Source organism: Pituophis catenifer, unplaced genomic scaffold (assembly GCF_029215685.1).
Source record: "Pituophis catenifer annectens isolate HBS135680 unplaced genomic scaffold, rPitCat1.0.hap2 SCAF_2, whole genome shotgun sequence".
In the NCBI taxonomy this organism is placed as follows: Eukaryota; Metazoa; Chordata; class Lepidosauria; order Squamata; family Colubridae; genus Pituophis; species Pituophis catenifer.
This window is the reverse complement of record NW_027256882.1, coordinates 155,073,678-155,101,140: the sequence shown is the minus strand read 5'-3', so window position 1 is coordinate 155,101,140 and position 27,463 is coordinate 155,073,678. Positions and strand designations below refer to the sequence as shown.

General features: G+C 36.5%; 1 protein-coding gene across 4 annotated transcripts in view; it reads right to left on the bottom strand.

The window, feature by feature from the left end:
- Positions 1-1,415: 1,415 nt before the first annotated feature.
- The window catches only part of LIMA1 (LIM domain and actin binding 1), a 44,724-nt gene continuing 18,676 nt past the window's right edge, over positions 1,416-27,463 (bottom strand). For 2 of the 4 annotated variants that reach the window (XM_070937812.1, XM_070937810.1), the window contains 7 exons: positions 26,780-26,891; positions 20,742-20,872; positions 16,775-16,882; positions 12,609-12,657; positions 9,104-9,219; positions 5,013-5,146; positions 1,416-3,275 (listed from right to left, as the gene is read on the bottom strand). In XM_070937812.1, coding sequence (XP_070793913.1) covers positions 2,267-3,275; positions 5,013-5,146; positions 9,104-9,219; positions 12,609-12,657; positions 16,775-16,882; positions 20,742-20,872; positions 26,780-26,891 — 1,659 coding nt within the window. In that variant the 3' untranslated portion in view covers positions 1,416-2,266. The remainder of the gene's footprint in view (positions 3,276-5,012; positions 5,147-9,103; positions 9,220-12,608; positions 12,658-16,774; positions 16,883-20,741; positions 20,873-26,779; positions 26,892-27,463) is intronic. The other 2 variants (XM_070937813.1, XM_070937811.1) reach the window with 1 other exon arrangement.

Sequence of the window (27,463 nt, the reverse complement as noted above, 5' to 3'; positions counted from 1 at the left end):
ATAAGAGGTTAGACTCTGACTTCTGACCCAGTAAGGTCTCTGTATCTACTGTACTGTACACAGTTGGAATGATTAAAAAAAGAAGCCAAATCACAGCTTGTTCGCTTAAGCCAAGGACTAGATACGGGTAAGCAAGTGTGTCCATGATGGTATTAATGGCATATTAAATGTCAGAGCTGAGCTATTTACTGGTATTATAGTTCCCAAACCTCTACTTACATTTATCTTCTAGTTATGTGTATCATCAAAAACCTTCAAGGAGTTCATAAAATGTGCTGTAATCAGCTAAACTTGCACACTTTTAACCAAGTGTATTCTGGGCTTTCAAGTATGCTTAAACTGATGTTTCATTGTTTTCTATTTGTCATGCATGATGGAAGCCAAACCCTTTACACTATTAAAAAGAAGAATTAAACTAGGTATCTACTAATATTCCCACAGGGGCTAGTTCAAGACCTATTTAGAATAAACCTTTAAGAAAATAGTTACCATACAAAACGCCAAATAGTGTCACCTCCTGGTGTAAAATAGGATTCTATAAAAAAGAGTCTGGATTAAAAGTTTTCCACAAAAAAAATGACAGAGCATTTATTTAAGTAAAAATGTTTCAAACTATATAATAATGGTAAGAAAAGCAAGATATTTCACAATTGTAAGATTATAGCTAGAATTTAAGTAAACAAATAATATAGATTAAAAATAAGGGTTTATACAATGCATCAGAGCCAGTTCCCAAAAGGTGCTTCAGAACATGGAAATGTGTAAACTAAGCATTGGTCTGCAACTTTTTAAAGTAGCCACATCTTTTCCCAGGATTGCTCATAAGTCCTCTGTGGTTGCCATCTGATCTGGAAAAAGACAAGGATGCTTTAAAAAGCTGCCCAAAGGTACTATGTTTTATGCTCCACAGACTTTCAAGTTCCATTTTGGAATTGAATCCAAAGCACTGCATAACACTATTAAAATTATTGCAACAAAGCATTTAACCAATTCAAAACACTATGTTTTATATAACACATGCAGCCAAGCTGAAAAGCTCTAAACGCATAAGGCTATCAGTCTCAAAAAAAAAAAAAAAGTTTACCACTATATAGATTCTTTTTCTTGCAACTTTTTTTTCACACTGAGTCAAATCTGGCAGTTTGGTTCATAGAGAACTCTGATTGCTTGCCAAAAGAGAGAATCAAGTTTTCAAGAGGAAAATGTTATTCGGGACAAGAAGTATAGAAGGTAAATATACTGCTCAAAAAAATAAAGGGAACACAAGCAGAAGACATCCGAGATCTGAATGAATGAAATAGCCTTATTAAATACTTTGTTCATTACATACAGTAGTTTTGTGTTCCCTTTAATTGTTTGAGCAGTGTATGAACTACTGTATGTAAAGACCAAAGTATTTAATAAGGCTATTTCATTCATTCAGATCTCGGATGTCTTCTGCTTGTGTTCCCTTTATTTTTTTGAGCAGTGTATAATATCTGAAAGACAGAAACTATGCCATCCTTAAGCTGATTCTTGGGAACAAAGATGCTCCTAAGACCAGCTTGGAGAAAGCCAATTGATTCAGAGGAACCTGGATGCCAATTTACAACTAGAGTTGTATGGACAAAATAAAATAAAATAAAAGACAAAATGGACAGATTCTCTCCTAATCCTGATCAAGCAAAGTCAGCTTTCCTCTTTTATAAAATTGCAGACTGCATATCATACTGTAGGTACTGAACAATACCTCTCTTGAAAACAGTGTTACCACCATTTTAAAAAAGTATTACTCTGTTTTTATATATACATTAAAGTGCAGTCTCTTTTAAAGTAGTCCCCATCTCTTGGAAACTGATCTGGAAGCTCTGCAGTAGTATTGTTAGTAGTGATAATGACATAATTAAGTATATCAAAGCCCTATCTTTTTCGCTTAACTGTGAAATGGCTGAAACTGTGGTAAGCAGAAGAGAATACAATGCCTTTTAAGTGACTAAGTTACAAAATGGAATGTGAAACACATTTTTGCTCAACTGAGGCAGCAGCTATCTCCACAATTTTAAGCATTTAAACTTTATCACAAAATTGGTAACATTCTTGCATGTTCCAAAATATATTCCTATAAAACAAATCTGAAGAGTTATGTGATTTTTCACACTAATTTGCAACACAAAGTCACTTTCGTAAAGACGCCTGCTTTAGGAAATAACAAAACATTAAACTCCAATTTAAGGCCCTGCACTTTTCAGTAAGTCCTCTATTTAAAGAAAAAAAAAGAGAATAAAATCTATTCTTCATCATTATCTTCATCATAGTATCTGTTCCTCTTGATCTGTTCTTCCACACTTAAACCATCTTGGTCTTCTCCTTCAAAAAGCCCTGCATCTTTGGATCTATAATTTGGACTAGTGGAGAATTCTTTTTCACTTGAGAGAATCAAGGATGAATATTCTGGAGAGATACAAATCATTGGTTCTTTCTCAAGAAATGCTGGTTGTCCTGCACCACCTTCTTCTTCTTCTTCCTCTTCCTCTTCCTCCTCCTCAGGCTCAGCATTATTCTGCCCATTCTTAAATAGGAACGCTCCATTTTGTGCTTCTTCCTTTTCCTGATCTAGTTCTCTATCCTTCTCGGCAGTATTTGGGGTACCGACATACTCAATTGTACTGTTTTCTTCCTTCGGTTTGTTCTTGACTGCCATTTCCTTCACAAGCTCGTCACTTTGCCGTGCTGTACTTGTTTCATGCTTGGGAGGAGATGAGTTTTCCATTCGATAGTTCCTCACAGATACTGTTCTAAATGAGGCAGCTACCGTAAATGGTCGACATCTTTCTTTTAATGATGATGTTCTGCGTAGCTTCTTAAGATCTTGGTCTACTTCTTCCTGAGGATCTGGTTTCTGAACCTCATCCTCTGGGGGCCACTTTGGTTTGAATACTTTAATGCCTTCTTCCAAGACACTCCCTTGACTGCCTTGTTCAGGAGGAGGTGGCCAGGAAATCTTCAACTTTTTTGTTTCTGTAGTTTTTTCCTCCTTCTCAGACATTCCAGCAGCTTTTGCTTCCATGCTGGCAGCTAAAACCCCAACTTTTGCAATTGGGGCATCTTCTACTCCTGGACTATGAGGGGCTTCCACGGCATTTCCAATACAGTCATCAGTCTCAGTTTTGCTTGTCCATAGTTCTTTGTGAGGCTTATGTCCAAAACCTTCATCATAATTACCTTTGGACTTGAACAGCTGGTTAAAGTGAGGCTTGCAGTAAACATGTCCTTGAAGAGAGGCATATGTTCCAAGTCTGTATAAGGAAGACACAATAAAAATGCCCATTAGTAACTCACACAATTAAAGAAGCTTACCATGCCTTTAAAAAAAAAGCCAGCTGTTTTATCACTGACTACATAAAATAACCTAAGCTAACATATGAGATTGGGCAGTTGCATGCATCTACTGTTAAATATTATACCAATCTAATTACACTAGTTGTTCTGTTTAGAATCACTTTCCTTATACAGCAACTTTAAAAGGGAAAAATTTCTCAGATACAAAAGATAGTCATAGTTTAAAAGAAATCATGGTTATTAAAAGCAACACCTGCTGTTGTCTTACAAAGGGCCATATATAAAGAGAAAACTGCAGAACCCAATCTGCAGATGGAAATTATCATAATGAACACTGTACAACCATTTCAGGACAAACCACTTATTATTTTTAAAGCTTAACAGGACATGTGGATTTTGACTAGAAAATTGTCATGGGATTGCGTAGCCAGTGTCCAAATGGAGTCAGAGACGCTGACATGAAACAGTTTTATATAAATAAATATATTTACAGTAAATAAGATAGGCAAACGGGAGCATCATTAGGTAAATCAACACAGCAGGAACATCATGAGATAAAACACAGACAGCACACATATCATATAGAGCAGGGGTCTCAAACTCAAGGCCCAGGGGCCAGATCTGACCCACGGGGTGCTTAGATCTGGCCCGCTGGGCTGCCCTGGAATCAGCAAAGGACTGGCCCGTGGTGCCTCTGCCAGCAAAAACAGAGCTGTGTGTGACCCTCCTGAGCTCAGTTTTTGCTGGCAGAGAGTTGCAGGAGGCCATTGCAGCTGAAAATGGAGCTTGCGAGGGCCATGGGTGGCATTCCCAAGCTCCATTTTCACTGGCAGAGGGTTGCAGGAGGCCATCGCAGCTGAAAACTGAACTCAGGAGCCTATTTTTGCTGGCAGAGGATGCTGGCCACCATAGGTGCTCCCAACACAAGGGACGTCAAGCTGACCGTGCCCACCCTGGCAATGCCCACCACGGCCCCCCAAGGTCAAACACAACCCTGATGTGGCCCTCAATGAAATTGAGTTTGACACCCCTGATATAGAGGAAAAAGGCGGGAAACAAGGAATCTCCCCCTTTACTCTTACAGCAACCAATTACAACTCTGATTCCCTCATGCAGTGGTCAACTCTCTTTAACCAATTAGCTGTGTGTTCTTACTCATTGTCCAATCCTTCCCTGCTCCAGCTATTACATTTTAAATATCTTAACAAGTGGATCTGAAATATAGGTAGACCTTGCTTAATGATGGTAATTGAGACCAGAATTTCCATTGTTAAGGAATACGGTTGCAACATCATGAGACTATGTTGCTTAGCAATGGTAATCCCAGCAAATCCCCATTAGTCATGATAGTTATCTGATCTTATTTTTGGAAAAAAAAATCCAGATTAATAGCCTTCTCTATCTCTAATGCTGTTACTTTTTTTAAAATTTAGATCATATGGATTTTAATTTTCTTTTTGCTACCTCAGTTAGAAACTCCACAGTAAGCTTTATTATCTATGACTACTTCATTGTGAGCATGTATAACTGCCCCCAAATTATTATAGCTCTTGAACTTCTTGTGACCATCCAAAGACTATACTCAGTTCACATTTTGGTATAGCTCTACTATACTAAAATCATTTATCTACCTTAAAGCACATTAGAACATTAAATGTATATAGTAAACTACTTTTATTTTGTTTGAGGCTTACGTGAGTTTGCTACTGCAGTAAGAACAGCGGAAACAGCTAATGTGATAGACTTGCTGGTTGGCAAAGAGACGCTCCATTGGATATACAGTCTTCTTGCAAGCAATACATATTTCCTTTGCTGGCACCTGAAATTTCTGTTGAAAGAAAAGTGGATGAATGGTGTAAATATGAACAATTTTTTGATATTTTTCATTCAAGAGTCCTGAAGTTAGCCTCTACAGAACCTTCCTCTAAAGTTAATACAGATTAAATTATGTAATTTAAAAAGAACATTCTCTCCTATGTGTACCTAGTCCTAGATCTCATCACATTAGAAGGGTTAGCATTTTTGAAAACGTTTGCAAAATCCCAAAATAATTTAGCAGACTATCTTTTGTTGATATTTCTAACGGGCTCCAGAATTTATCAAACAACCAGATGGAATGGACAAAATTCTAAACTTCTGTCAATTTAATGTTACAATTGTATCATCTTCTTCAGCATCTCTAGAGGGACAACAGATTCAAAAGAGAGGTAATTGAAGAGGGAGACCAAGAGCAAAAGCAGCAAAGGCACTCAAGAGTCTAAAACACGGGTGTCAAACTCGTTGTGTCACGTTGCCGTCGTGTAATGTTTCACGTTTTTTCCCTTTGTGGAGTTGGGGTGGATGTGGCCTGCGTGTGACACATCTGGCCCGTGGACTGCCAGTTTGACACCCCTGGTCTAAAACAATGAAGACAGAGTTAAAGGCTCTAACCAAATACTTAAAATGTTAGTAGTGATTAGTTTCACTACAAAAAACAGTATCATCCTGAGCATTATCAAGGCTGCTCTCTGAGAGGGAGGGAGAGGAATGGAAGAAAGGGAAAAGGAGAGGAAGGGAGGGTAGGGGACAGGAGTAGGAGAGAAGATGAGAAGGGGGAAAAGAAGAGAGGAGTGGGGGAAAGGAAAGGGAAGTAGGATGAGGTAGGAGAGGAGGAAGGAGAAACTAGGAGAGGAGAGGAGGGAGGGAGGGAAGAGAAAGAGGAGAAAAAGAAGGTGGTTTGTTGCGAAATGAGGGAAGAAAGGGTAGAAGAGCAACTCCGAATGTAATTAAAATGCCTTATTAAAATGCTTTCTTTAAGGAAAACATGTATATGTATGATTAATTATGTATAAGAAAATTTACATTTTATATTGTGTGTATAAGAAATAAAACTGAAAAACTTTTCAAAAAAAAAAAGAAAAAGGCTACTCTCGGTTTAAAATGCCACTCACGTTTCTTTTTTTTTTTTTAAAGGTGGCAAATTAATGTCCAGAACAGCTCTGCTAAAGCATGCTAGAACTAGTCAGTCAGCACCACTCAGAGCTGGCTTATGGTTGACGCATGTAGGATTGTTCCTCTTCTCTCTTTTCCAGTGCTCAAGCCTGGGGGCTCTGCCTTCACCCAAGTAGAAAATGCATGAGAAAGCATACACAAAGTTGAAGAAGTGCAAGAAGTTAGGGAAGCTCAAGGGTATCTACAGGCTATGGTCAAAAAGTCACGATGATAGCCATAACACAGGTAGTCTCCGACTTACAACCACAATTGGGATCAAAACTTTCATTACTAAGCAAGGCGGTTGTTAAGTAAGTCATGCAATTTTATGGCATTTTTTTGGTCACGAGTATTAAGTAAATCACTGTGATGGTTACATGAATCATGCAATTGTTAAGCAAACCAGCTTCTCCCATTTACTCTGTCAGAAGATGGCTGGGAAGCTTGCAAATGATGACCACATGACCCTAGGATACTGCAACTGTTGTAAATGTTGGTTGCCAAGTGCTAGAATTTTGACTGTGACCACCAAAAAGGGTAACAGTCATAAGTGCAAAAATGGGTTGTAAGTGACTTTTTCAGCACCACAGTAACTTCGAACTGTCGTTAAATGAATAGTCGTAAGTTGATGACTACCTGTAGTGCGATCAAAGCTCTGCTTCCTTTTTATGACTGATTGTAACTTCAGTGAATTTACCTGAGCAATTAGGTGAACTTTTTATCACATGCTCTGCTGCCTTCAAAATCAACTGTCAAACAATTGATTCTTATAGTAAGCTATCTAACTGAAATAATTTCATAATTTCTGGAATTAGTGCTTCAACAGGCAGAAATGATGAATGTATTCTAATGTATGAAAACTCTTCCTGTACCTTATAATTGCTATAAGAATGTGTCATTTAAATAAAAGTGAAAACAGACTGGGCGGCACAAATTAAACAAAGAGATAGGACACAGCTGGGCGGAAAGAGATGTGCTGCTAGATAGACCATTCAAGCAACGTTGATAATTAATAATATTGTACCTAAAGCCTATCAAGATTTCAGTAGGTTTAAATGCCCGATGTTGCTTTATATATGGATTAGCTACCCACAGCTTTTGGAAATGGGTAGCAAACAAAGCATAAGGCTGGTTTTGTGTTCTATAGAAAAACTTTTCTGGAAAGAAAGAAATGTTGCACACAATGAAACGTTTTTATTATAATGATTAGGGAAGCTATAGTGTCATGGAATTCCCCTAATAGTGCAGACTACAGATCCTTCTAAAGAATCCAGGAAATAAATCTGAATATTAAAACTCCACCTTTTCCAGCTTGCTCTGGGAACAGGCACACTTTGCAATAAATGACATCAGTTGCAGCAATGTGTATTCCCCTTTCCAACTTACATGGGAGAAACTTTTGGGGGTGTGCAGAAGTATATTCCTTTTCAAGCATGTTATGAAGAGCAACTACAGTAGAACCATGAAGTCCAGTTAATAAAAAGAGGAGAGGACGCAGGAAAGCTGAGAGATGAGCTCACGTTAAAAAGGAAGCAGAAGACAGGAATAGAGATTAGAAACCAGGAGCAGGAAACAGAAGCTGAAAAAGACAAATGACTATTTATAAACGTATATGGACTTGCTGGAAAGTATACTAAGTAGTTCCTCCAGTGAAAAATATTTTATTATAAAGCTATTAAAGTAGGCTCAGGCGCTAAGAAATTCCTTTATGAACAGGCAAAAAATTTCAAAACAAACGGTAACAGCATATATACGACAGTATAACATATTTCATACAGAACTGTTCAGGAAAAATTACATGGACATATTAATGAAATCATCAGCAATACTGCACAGTTTCCTATTTCAGTCAAAAAGCTGACATACCCCTTCCCCCAAATTAGTGGTAAACAGAAATCAAGTGTCAAATGTTCTGGTTTCCATAAACATTTCTATGACTCAAAAACCATACCATGTACCTTCTTTCTATCCCTTTAACAGATGCAGTTGAAAATAGAATTTAGTCTATTGTAATTAAAAGGTAGAGGGAAATATAGATTGACATTGTCTTCATTATTTCACAAATATCACCAATAGTCACAGAAAACCTTACGATATGTCAGCGACTGGACTTCCTCATGGCTAAAGAAAGTTTGAAGCACTTTGTATTTTTAGAAAACATATATTCATGCAGGTGTGTTAAATACAGAAACATAACAAGCTTAGGGACTCCAAAGCAGAATTATACCGATAAGCCAGTCCTAAAATGAGTTTCTAAATAACTAGACCTTTTTAGGCCTATGTATGTTTTCTTTTTTCATTTATGTATACATGTATGTACATGTAGTCATGTCATTGTTCATTTGTATATCAACATATTTGTGTTGCTTATTTTTGAATGCATTCTGTATGTTGAATATAAAATTAAATCATGTTATACAGAAACCATTGTACCAAAGATACAATTTTTCAAAATAGCTTTTGTTGAGATGTCGTGAGAGTCAATGTAAAATCACAGTTCAGGTGCTGGAGTAGTGTTAAGAGACATCCACTTGGTCACTTTTTCTCAACTCACTCTGTCTCCCAGAATTGTTAGAGGAAAAACTGGGTTAATGGAAAAAGGCAAGACATAAATCTAACAAAGGAATAAGTAAATATATTTTGCAATTTCACAGAACTATAATGTAATATTCTTTCATGACCTAAAATGTGGAAAAAGATAACTTAATAACATTTGGAAGTAAAAAAGCAGCATGATGTACAATTCTCACCAACTAATTTACATTTTTGATTTTTTTCCTACATTGCCCATGAATGAAAAAAATATTCATTGTACCTTCACTGCTTTGGGAGGAGAGCTGTCAGACTGAGAAGATGCTCTAGAATTAGGACTTTGCTGTTTGGCATAGACAGGTCTTGCAATTTCAATCTCTTTCTGGAAGTTACACCCAGCTAAAACAAAAGGAGTCATATTAGGTTCTTTTCCTCAAAACTCATGAATACAAGGCTCTGCCACACAGTCCCAGTTCCACCAAATCCGCCAAACAATCAACACTGCTGCAGTTGAAGAGCGATGAGCACCTGTCTGATCATATGGCCCCCCACCCTGAATGAAAAAGAAAAAAGAAAGAAAGAAAGAAAGAAAACCCTGAATGCTTGCTGTGAAAGGAGACTTTTGAAGCTGTTAGGCCACATTCCATTTCAAGGACTTATGAGCAGAATGTTATATGACACTTAGGATCCAGTGAGGCAAGAATTTCTGGCAAGAGGAAAAATGACTACCCATAACTTTTGCAAAGCAAAAATAAATAACGTTTCTATGTGATACTGGATATACTGCAGCTGAGTTAGAAATTAGTCAATGTGACAGCTGAACCTAGTTTGATGGTCTGGTTTTGCAGTGGTGCTAAGAGCCTATGTTGAAGTGTCCACAGACAAATCCTAGTATTAAAAAGTTAACTTATTAAATGCAGTGCACAAAAACATTGTGTTTCACAAGCTGCAAGGTGCATAAATGTTTTGTCCATAAATGAAGCTAATTAAGTAAATCAGAGCATAGGTTTTAAATGACTGGTGAGTTATTGGTTTGACCCAACCATGTTTTCCTACTACATAAAATAAACTGCTAACTATTTTTCTGAGGAGAGGAAATTGAAAACAACAAAACAAAAACAAAAAACATAGAGGTATGATTCAAACTTAAATTAAGTGAGACATTTGGTAGTGAAGGTAAGTGGAACCCACTACTGAGTGACATTAAAGAAAGTTAGCCCAGGGTCTCTTATGATAAATCTTGATTTTTGCCTTGATAATTCCACCAAACAAGCTATTTCTAACTTCTTATCTGCACATCCATTCACATTCCCTTCAGGAGACAACACAAAAAGTACACTATTTCTAATACACACTAACTTGAAGGAAGCGCTTGGCACCTACATGAGATCACACTATCTGATAAACAATAGTGCCAAGCAGATTTATATTCCAAATCTATTATTCTGCAATAATTCAGAGGTTTCATTAGCATAGAGTTGTACCAATATTTTTGTTTGTTTTTTGCACTTATAGTAGTCTCTTATCCCTGTTTTTATAGGCAAGTCCTCAAATTACAACCACAATTGGGATTGGAACGTCCATTGCTAAGTAATGCAGGCATTAAGTGTGTTATGCCCAATTTCATAATTTTTTTGCCACCAGTTGTTAAACAAATCTGGCTTCCCCTGTTGGCTTTACTTGTCAGAAGCCCCCTGGGAAGTTTTTTTTAAAAAATGACCATGTGATCCTGGGATGCTGCAACTTTCATTAATAAGTACTGGTTGCCAATTTTGATCTTGTGTGAGTTATTAAGTGTGAAGACCGGTCATAAGTTACTTTTTTCAGCGCCACTATAACTTTGAACAAATATTAAATGAAAGTTAAGGACTACCTCTATGGCAAAATCCATTTAGTTCTATTTTTTAAAGTCAGAAATGATCAACCATTATGCAAGCAAGGAGAACACAGTCTAATCTGTTTTAAGCACATGCAAAATTCTTAAAGGGTTCAGAGTACAGAACAATCAGCTGTGGGATGATTTAGGCAGTTTTACTTCTGATTATACAGAAGACCGGCAATGTTAGGTTTCAGAAGGCAAAACAGGTATTTTTCTGAACTAAATAATTGGTAAAAGCTAACAGACAGGAGGACCTTCGGGGTAGCATTGCAAACTGACCATTGGTGCTTTTTGTGGAACCTATGTGTCAGCACTTCAAGCTAGAATGTCGTGCTTAATAAATGGAAGTTTTTCATCAAAGACTTTGTTTGAAATGCAATTTATTTGAGACGACCTCGAAACCTGACACTATGAATATGGTCAAAATAGGAGCTGATGAAGGGATCAGCTCATCAGAATTCTTCTCGGGACTAAGAAGAAAATAAAGATCACCCGTGTGGATCTATTTAAAAATGCCAGAGATAAGAGTGATGTGCAAAAAGATGTCAAGATGAATTTACCAATGAAACCAGTTGATGTTCTGATTGTTAAAGAGACATACAGGTATAATCAGAAGAGTGTCTTCAAAAGCCTTCTTACTTTGGATTGACAAAAGCAACATATGTGGAACCAGGAAAATTTTCTTAGAGAAGAGACAAAAAGGAACTGCTTAAGGTGTTCCCGGAGGAAGAGAAATTGATAAGAAATCAACTTGTGGGACACTAATTGCCTTGGTGGCACAGCAGACTAAAGTGCTGTTAATAACACCAGCTGCCTGCAATTACTGCAAGTTCAAATCTCACCAGGCTCAAGGTTGACTCAGCCTTCCATCCTTTCGAGGTAGGTAAAATGAGGACCTGGATTGTGGGAGCAATAAGCTGACTTTGTATAAAAAAAGAACACCGCTTAGGGGCCCCTAAAAGCCCTACTAAGCAGGTATATACAAAAGTATGAAGGTTATTTGCTTAACGCATTGTAAGCCGCCCTGAGTCTCCGGAGAAGGGTGGCATATAAATCAAATAAATAAATAAATAAATAAATTGATGGGAACTAAAGATCAAGCTTTTTAAAAGCGGAAATAAGATATATAAAGTGTATATGTTTGATAATGGTTAAAAAAATATGTTATGGTTTTCTGGTAGCTGTTAATGGGATTTTTGGGTAGCTGTTAATGGGATTGTATGATGAAGCTTTAAAGATCTATTTCTAAATGGGAAGAAATTTCTTCTGCTTTATCCTTTACAGAAAATGACAAAGTTTGGATTGCAAATTTTTTTTATTAAGATTAGGAATGAATATGTTAATATTTCTAGTGATTGTTAACAGACTTTTACTGATCAGGATGTGTAATTTATGTAATGTGATTATTGATAAGGGATAAGATATGGGAAGAAGAATTTTTATTTAAGTACTAGAGAAGGCATCAATTTAGCCAAATTGCTTATATTTGCCTAGAGCAGTGGCTCTCAACCTTCCTAATGCTGCGACCCTTTAATACAGTTCCTCATGTTGTGGTGACCCCCAACAATAAAATTATTCCTAAAACCATTGAAAATATTTGTTTTCCGATGGTCTTAGGCGACCCCTGTGAAAGGGTCATTCGACCCCCAAAGGGGTCCCGACCCACAGGTTGAGAACCACTGGCCTAGAGGAAGGGGGAGTCATCTCTTATACATCTTTTCTCGTTTCTGTTTTCCTTTCCTTTTTTCCACATTTCATCTTTTTATATTTTTCTTAGTTTGCATTTGTTTTTGTATCTTTGTACTTGTAAACGTTAATAAAACTATTATAAAAAGCCTAGCAGACAGGAGACATCTGTTAATTCCTTATTTTGTAGGTTTGGGGATAAAAAGAGAGATTAAGAACTCACCAGTGCCATCTTCACAGAGACTGGAATTCAAACCATCTCTTACTGAAACCTGTAGGAGAGATATGTATATGAACTATCTTTCCTTATGGAGTTACCCAGAGAAGTAGAATTTACCTCATGTGATAAGCATAAAAGCAGCAAAGCAGGCAAAGTTGTTGGGAAAAGCACAAAGCAGATTGTGATTAAATGCAAAAACACAGTATTACTGCCACATCAAATCTTAAATTGCCACAAACCAGCAGTCCCTACTATTGTGGATTACATAAACCATTATACCATGTCTGGAGGTTTCTGAGGACTACAAGCTAGCAATTGGCAATGTGAAAAATAGAACACTCCCAGATAGTGTCCACAGAATCCAAACTTTAAGTAATGTTTTAATTTGTATTTTAAGGTAACATTTAAATTTTTCTGCATAAAATCACCAAATCACAACTCAAAATCATGTAAGATTTGGATGACAAAGCCAAAGACTCTTACATTTGGTAAGTTTCAAAATTTTCACTATCCTCCCCCCCCCCCAAACTTTGGCACTAGTACTACAGAAAAATAATATCCTTGAGAGCTTGGATCACACTGGGAACAAATGCTCCATAGTTTTAGATTCTATTTGTAATTATTTGCATTTGGCTAACAAATCCAATCCTCCAGCTCCAAGATCCGTCTGTCTATCAAATTTATATGCTTAAGTGTATAACTTCCACTATCATGATTTTGCAGCTCCAGTGCTTGCAAATTGTTTGATTAAGTCAGATTCTATGTAACTAATGAACATTTCAAGATTCAACACAGATACTATAAGACTATTTTCTTTGAGTAAAATCCAACTTCATTTTAACAGATGCATCCATGTTTAATTATTTTAGTATGGAAATGATTTGCCACTGGAACCTTCTGAATTTTTTTTTCAACCTTAATATTAATAGATCATCTCCTTTTTCAAGCACCAGCCAGGTTCAACTCTGTTTAGCTTCAAAGGCCAGACAAAAGAGATTACTCCCCAACCTTTTGGTCTTGGGAGGCCCAGCAGGAGAGAGGGGATGGTAATGTGTGAGAGGCAGGTGTGCACAGCTCCATTTGCTCAAGCAGCAAGCACACGTGCCTGCTGCTTGCGCAAGTGGAACTCCATGTATGTTTGCCTGCCACTCATGTGGCCAAATTCTGAACGTGTGGTGGCCCAGTTTTGGGCCACGGCCCGGGGGTTAGAGACCCCTGCTTTATAGCACTCTCTATGTGGTTTACAGAGTCAGCATATTGCCCCTAGCAGTCTGGTTCATCATTTTACTGACCTTGGAAGGAGGGAAGGCTGAGTCAACCTTGAATCAGTCAGGATTGAATTACTGGCAGTGAGCTGAATTAGCCTGCAATACTGCTTTCTAACCACTGCGCCACCATGTCATTTAGCCTTTCAACATGTAGTCTTCAGAAATTGAGAGAAGCATCTGGGGTATTGTTTTCTGAGGTTTTCGCGGGTGTTTGTATGTAGGTCTTTGGTTATTCGGGTTTTCTCCCACGTAAAATTGGAAGTGTCTTGGCGACGTTTCGACGAAGTCTCATTCATCATCTTCAGGCTGGTGTTTTCGGCTTCGTGCTTCTAGGAGCAATCACAGCTGCGATCACACATTGCTCCTAGAAGCACGAAGCTGAAAACACCAGCCTGAAGATGATGAATGAGACTTCGTCGAATCGTCGCCAAGACACTTCCAATTTTACATGGGAGAAAACCCGGATAACCAAAGACCTATATATATATATATATATATATATATGTAGGTCTTTGATTATTCGGGTTTTCTCCCGCGTAAAATTGGAGGTTTTTGGCAACGTTTCGATGAAGTATCGACGAATAACCAAAGACCTACATACAAACACCCGCGAAAACCTCAGAAAACAAATACATACATACATATATGTGTGTGTGTGTGTGTGTGTGTGTGCGCGTGTGTGTGTGTGTGTTTTTCTTCTAGCCAGGTTTTCCCTACGTAACCAAGGTTTTTTGTAGCTCCAGCTCAGTAGAATCACATCTACTCGGTTCTGGGCTTTTTTCCTTTCTAACAGCTAGCATGCTCTAACTGCTAGATGGGAGACCTAAATAGATCCATTTCTAGCTCGTTTGCTTTCATCAGTAGGCCACACCCATATCTTATGTATCCTCCCTGTAAAGGTACAGTATCAATTTTCTTATTTCTTCGTATATATATATATATACACACACACTGTATAGTATATACAGATAGTCTTCGACTTACAACTGGTCACCTAGCAACTGTTTGAATTTACAATAGACACCCCTCTCTCCAAAGATACATAAAGACTCTGTTCCAAAGTTCCAAATCCCCCGCCCATCACATGACTTATTTTGGGTGCCCATCAACTAGCCTGCATTTACAGCTGTTTGCAATGTCCCGTGGTCATGTGACTGTGATATTTTGTTGAAACACTTCTGGGTTTTCGCAAAAATGCCTCATGATGCATAATGATGAAAAGGTTGTATAATTGGGTTGGTCATATGGGTGACCTGCTTTACAACCATCATGACTTACGACCACAATGGGCAGGTTCCATTAGAATACTAAGTCCAGGACTACCTGCAATCTCCCACATTGTTTTCCTCAACCCTGATTGACTATCTTTTAACATCATGCTATTTGCATTACAGTTTTTAATTTGCATGTCAATACTTATTCGTTCCACATTTGAGAACACTGTACCGTATCAGGAAGAAACACTAGCTTATCTTCGCTTAATAAAAGTAGAACTCAGCATTTTATCTACAGAAGAGTTCTATCTGGAATTTCAGAGGACCGACCAATATGTACACACATGCACAGAGTATATGTTTGTATACACATGTACACATGCATGCTTGAGTACAGGGCAATCATAAATCAAGTTGTGCCACATTCTGAGTAACAGGGTGTCTCCCCGCCCCCAATATTCACCCTGTTAAATCAAATGCACCTTAAGACTGCTCAATTAAGGAATTAATACACCATAATAAGCTTAACTGCAGCTTCCTTCTAATTTACAGTGAAAGCCCCACTGTGAGCAATTAAACTGTGCAAATTAACAAGAAGCCAAGTAAGATGGGCTAACATTCTGTGCTTGTGGGGCTGATTTAGAGAAACAGATGATCCCAGGCATTTCACAGCACATTCAACAGCACTCTCAGTGAAAGACACTCATGTTTTAAGCCCTCACGTGATATGAAGCAGTGCTTTTGGCATGCAATTAACATGCTGGTAGGTTTATTAAATATTTTTGCGCACATTCTTCCTATACCTAGGAAAGCTTTAAAAACTTTCCCCACCCCTCATTTCCACATTTCCTGCATGAAATTCTCATGCGTATCAAGCAAATGCTTAACCGGGGCAGAAGGGAAAGCCATAAAAAAAGCCTATAAAATCATAAGTTATTCACTCTTTCAAATCAGCAGGAAGAGGCCTTTTACTGAAAGCATCCATTCAGCTGTAGGAAAAGAACAAATAAGGGAAATTACTTCTTTAATCCATGGTGCTTGCTTTAAAATGAGCTGACCTTCTGTTGGGGAAGCAACTCTCAACAAACCAGGAGGTTACTAGGATAGGATTAAGATCAGTTTACCTGAGAATGTAGAGAAAAAGCTCTATCTAAGGAATAAAAATGTGCTGATAGCTTTCAGGAAATAAGGGTATGGGTTCTGCACAGGAATTTTTTTAATGGGCATTTCATGCTACTCTACACATTACTTCATGTTCAATGACTCCATTAATCTATGCTTGGAAACAAAAAGCTACTAAGATGTATCCTGGATACTATAATACATATTAAAGGCCCGCTCTATTCAGTCTAAGACAGTATTTCTCAACCTCAGCTGTTTTAAGATGGACTTCAAATCCCAAATTCCTTAGCCAGCATGTTGGCTGGGGAATTCTGGGGATTGAAGTCCACACATTGTAAAGATTTCTGAGATTGAGAAACACTGGTTTATGCCAATAAGGCAAAATAAAATATATACATTTTGGTAATCATACACAGTATAATTTTAGATTGAAATGTTTCCACAATCTTATAGCCGGAACATTTATTCACCAGTTTTCATCAATACATACAGTCCCATTTTAAACATTCACAGGAATTCCATATCTGGGTTGTTTTAATTTTTAGCACCATGGCAGTCCTCTTACCTTTTCTTCAATGTGCTGGGGAAACAAATTGTCAGAACATGGTGGCAAATTCTCCTTCTGCTCATAATTGTAGTCTTTGTCTTCATTTTCATTAGTTTGAATCTCATTCTAAAAAAACCCAAAACACTTGAGTTTGAATAAATATTAGTCTTTAGATTAATTGAATATGGGTTGAGTATATTTTTTAATATGCCTACAACTAGATTTCTACGTAGAAGAATATGGCAAAAAAGATGAAAGAAATATAATATTAAAGTAACAGACCCATTATGTTTACCACACAGTATGTTGTTGTTTTAACCATTCAGTCTCTTGGTGACTTTATAGCGTCAGACATGACTAAATGGTTAAAACAACACAGTATATACATCCTATATTTAATTACTGTATTATTATGTTACAATTCAATTATATTCCTAAAGTCATTCTTAAGGCTAGAACTGAAATGATAAATTCATTTTATAGTCAACTAAAACCTGCAAAATCAATCAATCAATCAATAATAAACCAAAGGGAGGTACCACCTCCCTTAAAATCTTACAGTAGGACCCGGTCCACATATATAATGCTAAAGAAACTTGTCTGAAAGCTAAAGAAACCTGTTTCTAGAAAAATCAGTAAGAATTTCCCAGTGAATCTCTCAACAGAAGCATTGATATGTGGTCTTCACTTACAATCATTTGTTAGTGAATGTTCAACATCACTTTAAAAAGTGACAATCATGATTGTTCTTCCCACTTATGATGGTTGCAACATCACCATATCAATGGGGGAAACCGGAATTTGTTTAATAACTGCATTATTCATTTAATAACTGTGGTGATTTGCTTAACAAGATCATAAAATCAGGCACAGCTCACTTAACCACCTTGCTTGGCAACAGAAATTCTGGTCCCAACTATAGTCTTAACTCAAGGAATACAGAACATTTCTTGTACAGAATATTTCACCAGTAAGGCACAACCCTGGAAAAAGTCCTCCTTTGGCAGTTACTAGTCTCAATTTAGTGGCAATAGACCTTCTCCTACAAATTTGGTTTCTGTCTGGTTTAAATAATTCCATTACAGCCCTGATGGATTTTTTTGCCCAGCAAAATGGGCATAACATTCATTTCAATCTCACACTGGTGCTAACTTAAATTAATTTACATTATGTAATCAGTACCATTAATTGTACAAGTAAGACAGAAGTCATGCTGTTGGATAAAAGTGCCCATTTGCTCCTGCAAAAAGGAAGATGAGCGAGGAGAATTGCAGCTGTGAGAACGATTGGAAAAATTATTACTGGGAGAATCATAATTCACTAAAATTAAATTCTTTCTTAAATGCCAAAGCATCGCTACAGGGAAAGTAATAGTGCCAAGCTGTTACTGTGGGAAATACTTCACTGTATGGAATTTTAAAAGTTCAGAAATGTCAAACATCATTATAAAAACTTCACAGGGTTGAGAGAAAATGTTTTTTTTCTTATGTTAACAAGAACAAGGGATATCAAATTGGTACCCCTCCCAATACTAAAATATTTTTTTTTCTTTTGTTAGAAAGCTAGCTGTATTTTGGGAAAAAGAAATTGCAATGAGTATGGTTTATGATTTTCCCTGTGTAGTAGGCATGAGTGATGACTTTTGCATTGAAAAAAGAAAAGCTTTTTTTTTAAAAAAAAAACCAAAGCTTTATTTACAGGCAGACGTCTACTTCTCCCTCTGCAATACATACACACAACTATTAAATATGCAAAATAGCAGGAGGAGAGATATCTTCCATGCTATTTCCTGCTTGCCTTGTCAACTGCAAAGAATTTGGGGAAGAGAAACATTTTCCTTTAAAAATCATTTTAAGCTTTTGCAAAGGCTTAGGGAGAAAATGCACTTCGTTCATTCCCAAATTCTCTGTTTGCTAAGCTTAAGAACATAAGATAAACTCTGATGAAATACTATAGGGTTGTTTGGGCTGATGGCCTCTGCTCTACTCTCTTATTTATGGAACTCTGAAATTTATACTGTATATACTGCCTTCTATATGGTACTCTTGAGATATTTTAGACCACAATTCCCAGCGGCCAAGCCTGCTGTCTTAGGAGTTGTAGTCTAACATGCCTTGAGAGGATCTCACTTGGATAAATTAATGTAGATCTTTGTAAACAGAAGAAAATCCCACCCCACCCCCCAACAAAATTTATTTGCAGTTAAGAGTATTCCTATGCGGATACAGAAAATATCTTGGTTTTGCACAGTGAAATTGTTTCTCTTAATCAAATTTCCAAGTAAAATGCCATTCCTTATTATCTTAAGCTTTAAGGAGCTATCAGCTCTCTAAAATAATATGTAACAACTGTTATTATTGGGTTTCATAGAATAGACCATTGAAGTCTAACCTCAATCAGCTGTTCAAGCTTTATCACAAATTAGCCCTGCATTCCCATTCCTTTCCTTCCTTTTTATAAGAACTGCTGACAAATGAGTTAGCAGACTCATCCTTGGGGAACTACTACTTTTTCCTAGAACTTCAAAGAACATGAACTGGAATTGGGTATAAAACAATACTGCACTCAGGGAGGAGGGCATCTAAACACATATAGCCAGTTTTTAAGACCAAAAATGTTTTCAATTTCAGAACTGCATTTGTATATAAGAATCCAGTTTTCTTCAAGCTTTTTTAATTTCAGTGGCCAAATTTGAGAAGAAATTTTCTTTGGCAAACCAGATGGGTTAGAGTTAGCCTAAATACTTGCTAATTTATTGCACAAACTCCAGAAATTATCCAAGTAGATATTGATCTACCCTAGGTTCACATTAATTCACTAACCTCTTCCAAATATACAGAACATAGTAAAATGTTCAGTAAGCAGGATAGGATACAGTATATTTGATTACTTTAAATGTTATGGTCTCCTTAAAATATAACAAACTCATTTTAACTACTTGTTGCTTGCAATTCCTCATTTCAAGTATGCAGTAGCCCAGTTGCCTTTTGAAAAAACACCTTTGAGACATAAATCAAATCTCTCATTCTCAAAGTTCTTTTTGCTTAGACAAGGCTACTAGGCATTGCTATGTACATTTTTATGAAAAAGTAGCTGTTCTAAGAGACCTGAGTTGTAATACTTGGCTTTCTTGAAATTGTTCATTTGGTAAATTGCTGTCCACTCATCAATTATTCCCCTAAGCCAGCCTTTCCCGCACTTGCTGTAAAAAACAAGACCAAAAATAATATCTCCTTCAAGTTGCATCTCCTTCAATGCAACATCTTTCAGCATTTTGGTGTGATCTGGAGTTATTGTTTGTTTCATTGGTCCTTGGAGTTATTGATGGTCTGCTAGTGTCTAGTCTTAGGTGAGCATCCATGTTCAAACTGATGTTACCTAGTCAGGTAATGAAATGTCCGCAAACTAAGTTCAGAGAACATCAAGGATTCCACAGCGGAATTTCTCTGACCCTGCAAGAGGATATTACCTACTAGACCTCAACCTACATCACAATTTGACATCAAGAAATACACAAAACACAGGGGATGGCTCCTACATCTAAATTTTATTTTATTGAAAAGCAAAGAATTCTAAGCCAGACATTAGAAACTCAATTCTTTCCATGCTGAACAAAATAGCACAAAATTTCCATTTCTTCCTGTATGGAAATTTGGAATCTCTGATCATTCTTTCATTACAAAACTAAGTGCTTTGGTGTAAATGAGGGAGTCATAGATGATAAAGGTAATTTTTAAAAAATCTTTTCAATTCTTACAGGTAAGCAAAGCTTATCCCCTGTGCTGTTACAGAGGCAAAAAAGAGAAAATCCCACACACATAAAAAGAACCTGAAAGAGGTTCCACTAGCTTTAATTAGAAATGAGATTTTAAAAGGGGAAAAATCATGACTCAAGAATTTTGAATAAAGTCTTCAGTAACATTTTAGACAGAATCCTCTACTGCAGAGCAGTGATAGCCACCCATCTCTAAAAAGTAAAACTTACCACATAACTGTGAGAGCCGCTCTGCTTGGACACAGCCGCTTGGTACTTAGCAAGTCTATCTTTGATGGATGTTTCTGAAAAGCGAGGTATTTCTAGGTTTCTCCTGTTCTCTGCTTTCTCCGGGTTTGAAACTGCAGAGGAATAAAGCAAATTATCTAGAACCATATTTTTCAAACTTGGCAGGTTTAAGATGTGTGGACGTCAAATCCCAGCATTCAGACATTTCAGACAGCATGTTTGAAAGTTTGAAAAACACTGATCTTCTAGAATAAACACAGCTGCTGATACTGAGACCCATTGTAAGAGATGAAAACTTCAATCTGCTTAACACAACAACTACTTAGTAACCCAGGTGGCCAAAGAGCTTGAATTAATTCCAACTCCATAACCAAAGCAAAAAAAGTTTACCTTAAAGAATAAACTTTGCTTTAAAGATTGCATTCGTTTCTTTGCTAATTTAAAGCTAAATTATAGGCATTAGACCTGGATGTGAGTAGTTCAAGAGCTACCCTTTTGAAAACAAGAAGATGTCAAAAAAAAAAAAAAATAACCTAAGTACAGGTTGGGGAAACCCTATGATTTAGATGCTTATGCTTTTGGCTCCCCCCAAAAAGCATTTCCCCATTCCCATTTGAAAAATGTATGAGGTTATTTCTGAACTTACATAACATCCAGAATTGGAATTGAAGAGGTTGCTTGGGGGCACAGTATTGAGGTTCATACAAGCACAAATTTATGTCACCCAATTTCAAATAATACAAATCACACTCAACTTACAAACTATCCCAGTTGTCCAGTTAGCTAAGAAAATCAGGGAAGGGCTGCTGCTGCTGCTGCTGCTGCAGGGCCAAATCTTAGGTAATTACTATGTCACCACAGTTAATATGGGTGTAACTTATATCTACCAACAATTATGTTGCCATATCTGTGGAGATTTGTCTCTACACCAAAGAAAAACATATGATCATGTTATCTCTTTTGCACACAAGGATATAGCAGTTGGTAGTGACTGCAATCCCCAAAGACATTTCCATTTTATTAAAGGGATGCATTCGTTTAGTATCTAGAGTATCTGTTCAAGTAAACACAGGTCATCACCAGAAATCTGGTTCTAATAGTAGAGTAGCTATGAATCTGAGAAGTATCAATACTGAAAGTTACATATTTTTTTAAAGAAATCCAATCAAAAAGGACAAAACAATTATCAGCTCTAGAATGATTTTTTTTCTTGGTTCTATGTATCAAACTGAAAAAGAAATCTTTGATCCACCACTATTACAAGTTCCATCTCAAATCAAATTGTATCAAAACACAGTTGAACTCACATTGGGCTACATCATCATTTCAAACTCTAACAGTTCACACTAATTTTCTGTACTAAAATTTTTTCCATCCCTTTTGCTATGGCAATTTCAGGTAAAAACATTGATCAGAAGAAAACAAGTATTACTTAAATTTCAAGTTAGGTATCAATTAAATCTCGTCATAAATCTAATACACTTTCTCCTTCCTTTAAGAATTCTATTTGGGTAATAATATTTGGAAGTCTCTGGGAACTATACCAAAATTTTCTATTCTGTATTAGATGATTTAGGGATGTTTCCATTCACTCTCAGCTTCAATTCCCTATTACGGTGGATTAATTTCTCTGGCAAAGGGCAGTGTTCCTCAAATTTATGTGTGGACTTCAATTCCCAAAATTCCTTAGACAGCATGTTGACTGGGTAATTCTGGGCACTGAAGTCTACATATGATGTCTGGGAAATTCTGGGAGTTGAAGCTAAATATTTTAAAGTTGCTGAGGTTGAGAAACACTGGTCTTGGAAAACCTTTTGTCTGAAATGGCATGTTTCCTGTTTTGGCAGGGGTTTCAATCAGAATAGAGCTGGAAGGGATCTTGGAGGTCTTCTAGTCCAATCCCCTGATCAAGAAGGAGACCCTGTTAAAATCCATTTTTTAAGCGCTGTCCCCGCCTGGATTAAATCACTTCCCCGGCTTCCAAACAATTTGCTCTATTTCTTCGCTTCTTCCTCCTGCACCTCACTTTTCCCGGTTGTCACAGCCTCAAGGCAGCCGCCATGGCTGCCGCTCAGCCGGCGCCAACGCAGAGGGTAATCCTCCGGCCCTAAAGAACCTGCCCGTTCCTCTCGGCCGATCGAGGGGTCCCTCTCTTTCCCCGTCCCTCCAGGACAGGGTAGGTCTGTAGACCTGTCGGAGGCGGCATAACAGACAGGGTTTCTATTTCACCATCTGGGTCGCCGCGACGCCAACCGCCTTAAACAGCAGCTACAGACTGTGGGGGCAAGAAGATTTAAAAAGTTATTTGCTGGAGGAAGAGACCCATTTATGAATGACTTTTATTACTGAATGCTGTGGAATGGCTGTTAGTTGGAAATTGTAAAACTTTGAAACTCTTTGTCACTGAAATGGATTACTTTTGGAGAGACAAAGAGGGAAGAGGTGGTAAGCAGAAATTTTTTGAAGCAACCGGGAAAGCCCAGCGGAGAATTACAGAATGTCTAAAATGGAGTCATCTTGTGGAGAAGTGAAAGTTTAAACCTATGGATTGCTTTTGAATTAACTCAGACACAATGTATCTTGTTACCTAAGCTGGTCAATTATGAAAACAATTAAGGAGCTCCAACTTTGGGGATTTCTATTGGTGGTATTAAGGAAAGAAATAAGAAATAAGACGGAACAATTTAAACTGCCTAAGCAGATGTGGCAGAGGAAGTTAAAATGGTTGCCTGTTAAGAAGAAGTGAAAGTGTAAATTGTGGACTGCTTGCTATTTAAAGGAGAAACTTTGACTCTTGCTTTCTCAAATGGATTATCTTGAAGGAAAACTAAAAAAGTTTGATTTTGGATGTACTTAATTCGTTTCTGGACTACCTATGGATAGTTGGAAAGAAGGAATTAACTGGTCAATTAAAACTGTTGATTAAAGGCGAGGCAACAAAAGGAAAGGGTGTAGAAACGGAAGAGGTCATGACAATATCATATAGGGAATAAAAAAGAACTAAATCCTTTAGTCTTTATAACTTTACTGACATTGGAATTGAAAGGAAAGAAAAAAAAATGGGTAGCAAGACGAAAAATACTATAGTCTGATTAAAATGGATGTAAATGTTTTTTATGTAATTGATGTCTAAATAATGTAAGGAGGAGATTTCCTCTTCCTTCTTTTACTCTTACTTTTACTTTTACTTTTTTTTATTTATCTTATTACTCTTTTATTTTATTCCTCTTTTCCCTTTTTCTGTTCTTCTGTGGAATTCTTTTTTTTTGATTCTTTTTGCCATACCTTTATTTTAATTTTTTTATTATTTCCTTTTCCCTTTCTCTTTCCTTTTTTACTTTTCATTACTGTTATTAAAAGAAGTGGTTTTTAAGGTGGGAAAAATCTGATTTTAGAAAAACTACAAGAAACATGAAGAGTATGAATGAATTTTTGATTATTAATAAGAATTGCTGACAGATTTAATGATTACAGAAACTTGCTTTTTTAAAAGCGTTTAAAATATTGTTCTTTACAGAAAATAAGAAAATGTTAATGAAGCCTTTATTAACAAGAATTGTTTATAGATTTTATGATTATTTTTAAAGCGAGAAATGTTATTATAGAAAAACTACAAGAAATCTGAAGACTATGAAAGAACTTTTTAAGTATTAATAAGAGCTTTAATGGTTATAGAAAATTGATTTTAAAGTGGATTACAATGTTGTTTTTTCTTTTTAAAGTAAATAAGAGAATGGGAATGAATTTTTGAATATTAATAAGATTTGTTTATAGATTTTACAATTATGGTAAATTGATTTTGGAGAAATTTAAAGAAAATCAATAGTTTAGGAGAGAGTAGGAGAGAAGATATATATTAAAAGGCATTATTATTTTAAATTGGTAAGTTAAAATAAAATGCTATGAATCAAGTTAATTAAATGGAAATTAGGATTAAATTGTGAATTAGTTAAGTATAAGGTTAGGAGTGGAGGAAAGCAGCTATGGAAAACAGCTAACTAAGCTGTGAACCAGCTAGAAAAATAAACTTAGGAGGAGTGGAGGAGATAATGCTGGAGAGCAGTTAGAGCCAAACTGTGAACCAGTTAAATATAAGGTAAGGAGCGGAGAAAAATATCTTTGGAAAACAGCTAACTAAGCTGTGAACCAGCCAAAAATAAACTTAGAAGGAGTGGAGGAGACAGATCTGGGAAGCAGTTAGAGCTAAACTGTGAACCAGTTAAATATAAGGTGAGGAGTGGTGGAAAGCATCCCTGGAGAACAGCTAATTAAGCTGTGAACCAGCCAAAAATAAACTCAGGAGGAGTGGAGGAGACAGATCTGGGAAGCAGTTAAAGCTAAACTGTGAACCAGCTAAATATAGGTTAGGAGCGGAGGGAAGCATCCCTGGAAAACAGCTGACTAAGCCGTTTTCCAGCTAAAAATAAAACTAGGAAGAGTAGAGGAGAAAATGTTGGAGAGCAGTTAAAATCAACTGTGATCCAGCCAATAAATAAGGTTAGGAGTGGAGGAAAGCATCTCTGGAAATCAGCTAACTAAGCTGTAATCCAGTTAAAAGCAACCTAGGAGGAGTAAAGGAGATATCTTTGAATTAGTTGTAATGGAGAAGATGATTTAACTAGCAAAAACAAAATATTTTGGGTATAATAAAATATAGGTGTGGAATAAATTTTAAAGTGAAATGATTTTGAAATGTTTGTAAGAGAGGAGTAAAATATTCTATGTTGATCTTTAGATGCAATATTGACGAAATACTGACTTAATTTGGGTCTTTGAAGTAAGGAAAATATATGAAATGCTGATTGCAAAAATAATAAATGAATATTATAAAAAGCTGTTTAGATTTGGAATTTAAGATTTAGGGTGATATATAATAGTATGTTAAATGTTAGAACAAAATGTTAGATTGAATGATAAAAATTGGGTTTAGATCTGTTTTTTCTTTCTTTTTTTTTCTTTTTTCTTTTTTTTTCTTTCCTTTTTAAGATGTTAATGGATGAAATTTGGAATCTATACTTATTTTATACCGGACCAAACTTTTGCTCTAAAAAGATATGTTTTTATGTTTTATGTTTAAAAATGAATAAAAATTTTAAAAAAAGAAAAAGAAGGAGACCCTGTACCATTTCAGACAGGTGACTATCCAGTTTTTTTCTTAAAAACTCCAGTGATGAAGCATCTACAACTTCTGAAGGCAAGCTGTTCCACTGGTTAATTGTCTTCGCAGTTAGGAAGTTTCTCCTTAATTCCAGATTGCTGAAGCACTTCATACTTATTTTGTATATACAATATTTTGATCTCTTTGTCTCATGTACAATCCCTGATTGATCAATTGCAACTTTCTTCAGTACATACAATATGTGGCCATTTTTAATAATATCTACAGATATAGTCTTTGACTTATAACACTTGGCCTGGAATTTCAGTCATTAAGCAAGTCATTTCATAACAGACCTGATTTTATGACCATTTCTACTGTGTTCATTAAGCAAATCACATGGTTAAACTAAACACATGGCTGTTAAACCAATCACACAGCTGTTAAGCAAATCCAGCTTTCCCCATTGACTTTGCATGTTGGAAACTGTCTGGGAAGGTTACAAAATGTGATCATGTGACCACAACATGCTGAAACCCTCATAAATTTGAGCCAAATTGTGATCACGTGACAATGAGGGCGGGGCAAAAATCATAATTTTGAGGATGGACCATAAATCACTTTTTTCAGTGCCATTGTAACTTCAAACCATTGTCAAACTAGTGATCATAAGTCAAGGACTAACTGAACTTGCATATTATCTTGCATATTATAATGATCAAGCACACAGTTTCAATATATTAGCAAAATATAAGCATTTATCCTATATTTTTCTTTTAGCCACTTCATATAGATATATTTGCATTTTAAGTTGTTTAATATTTTGAGTTTTGAGTTCTTTAATATTCTTTATTAAAGAATAAATACTGTGCATGCAATTGTACTTATAGGAGTCATCCCAACTATATTGAATATTGCTCACGTAAAGAATTGTGGCTCCTTTCTCCATGAAGTAAGTCAAGGTCCTCTGAAAAGAAGTGGCTCTCTGAGATCATCCTACCCTCAGCAGCTCTGCCATGGTCGTGAACAACCTGCTTTAAAAAGGAAAGATTTTCTATTTATTATTTGATTAGTGGTCAAATGAAGAAAAAGAAATAGGTAAGCAGCAGCAAGGAAGATCAGTCCAACAACATTCACACAGCAAGCCAAGATGTTCTTTCTCTTTCAATGAACTCTAAATGTATGGTGAATGATAATAATAATAATAATAATAATAATAATAATAATACTTATTATTATTATAATTATTATTATTATTATTATTATTTTATTTCTATACCGCCCTTCTCCCGAAGGACTCAGCGCGGTGTACAGCCAATTTAAAAGCACAAGACACAACAATGATTAAAAATTAAAATAATTAAATAGATTTGGCCAATTTAAAACCCCAAAAATTTAAAATACCCCAATTTAAAATTATTATATTGATAGCCCGGCCTGGCGGAACAACAGGGTCTTCAGTGCGCAGCGAAACACCCGGAGGTTGGAGATCTTACGTATTTCCGGGGGCAGTTCATTCCACAGGGCTGGGGCTCCCACAGAGAAGGCCCTCCCCCGGGTGTCGCCAGCCGACATAACTTGGCTGATGGCACCCTGAGGAGACCCT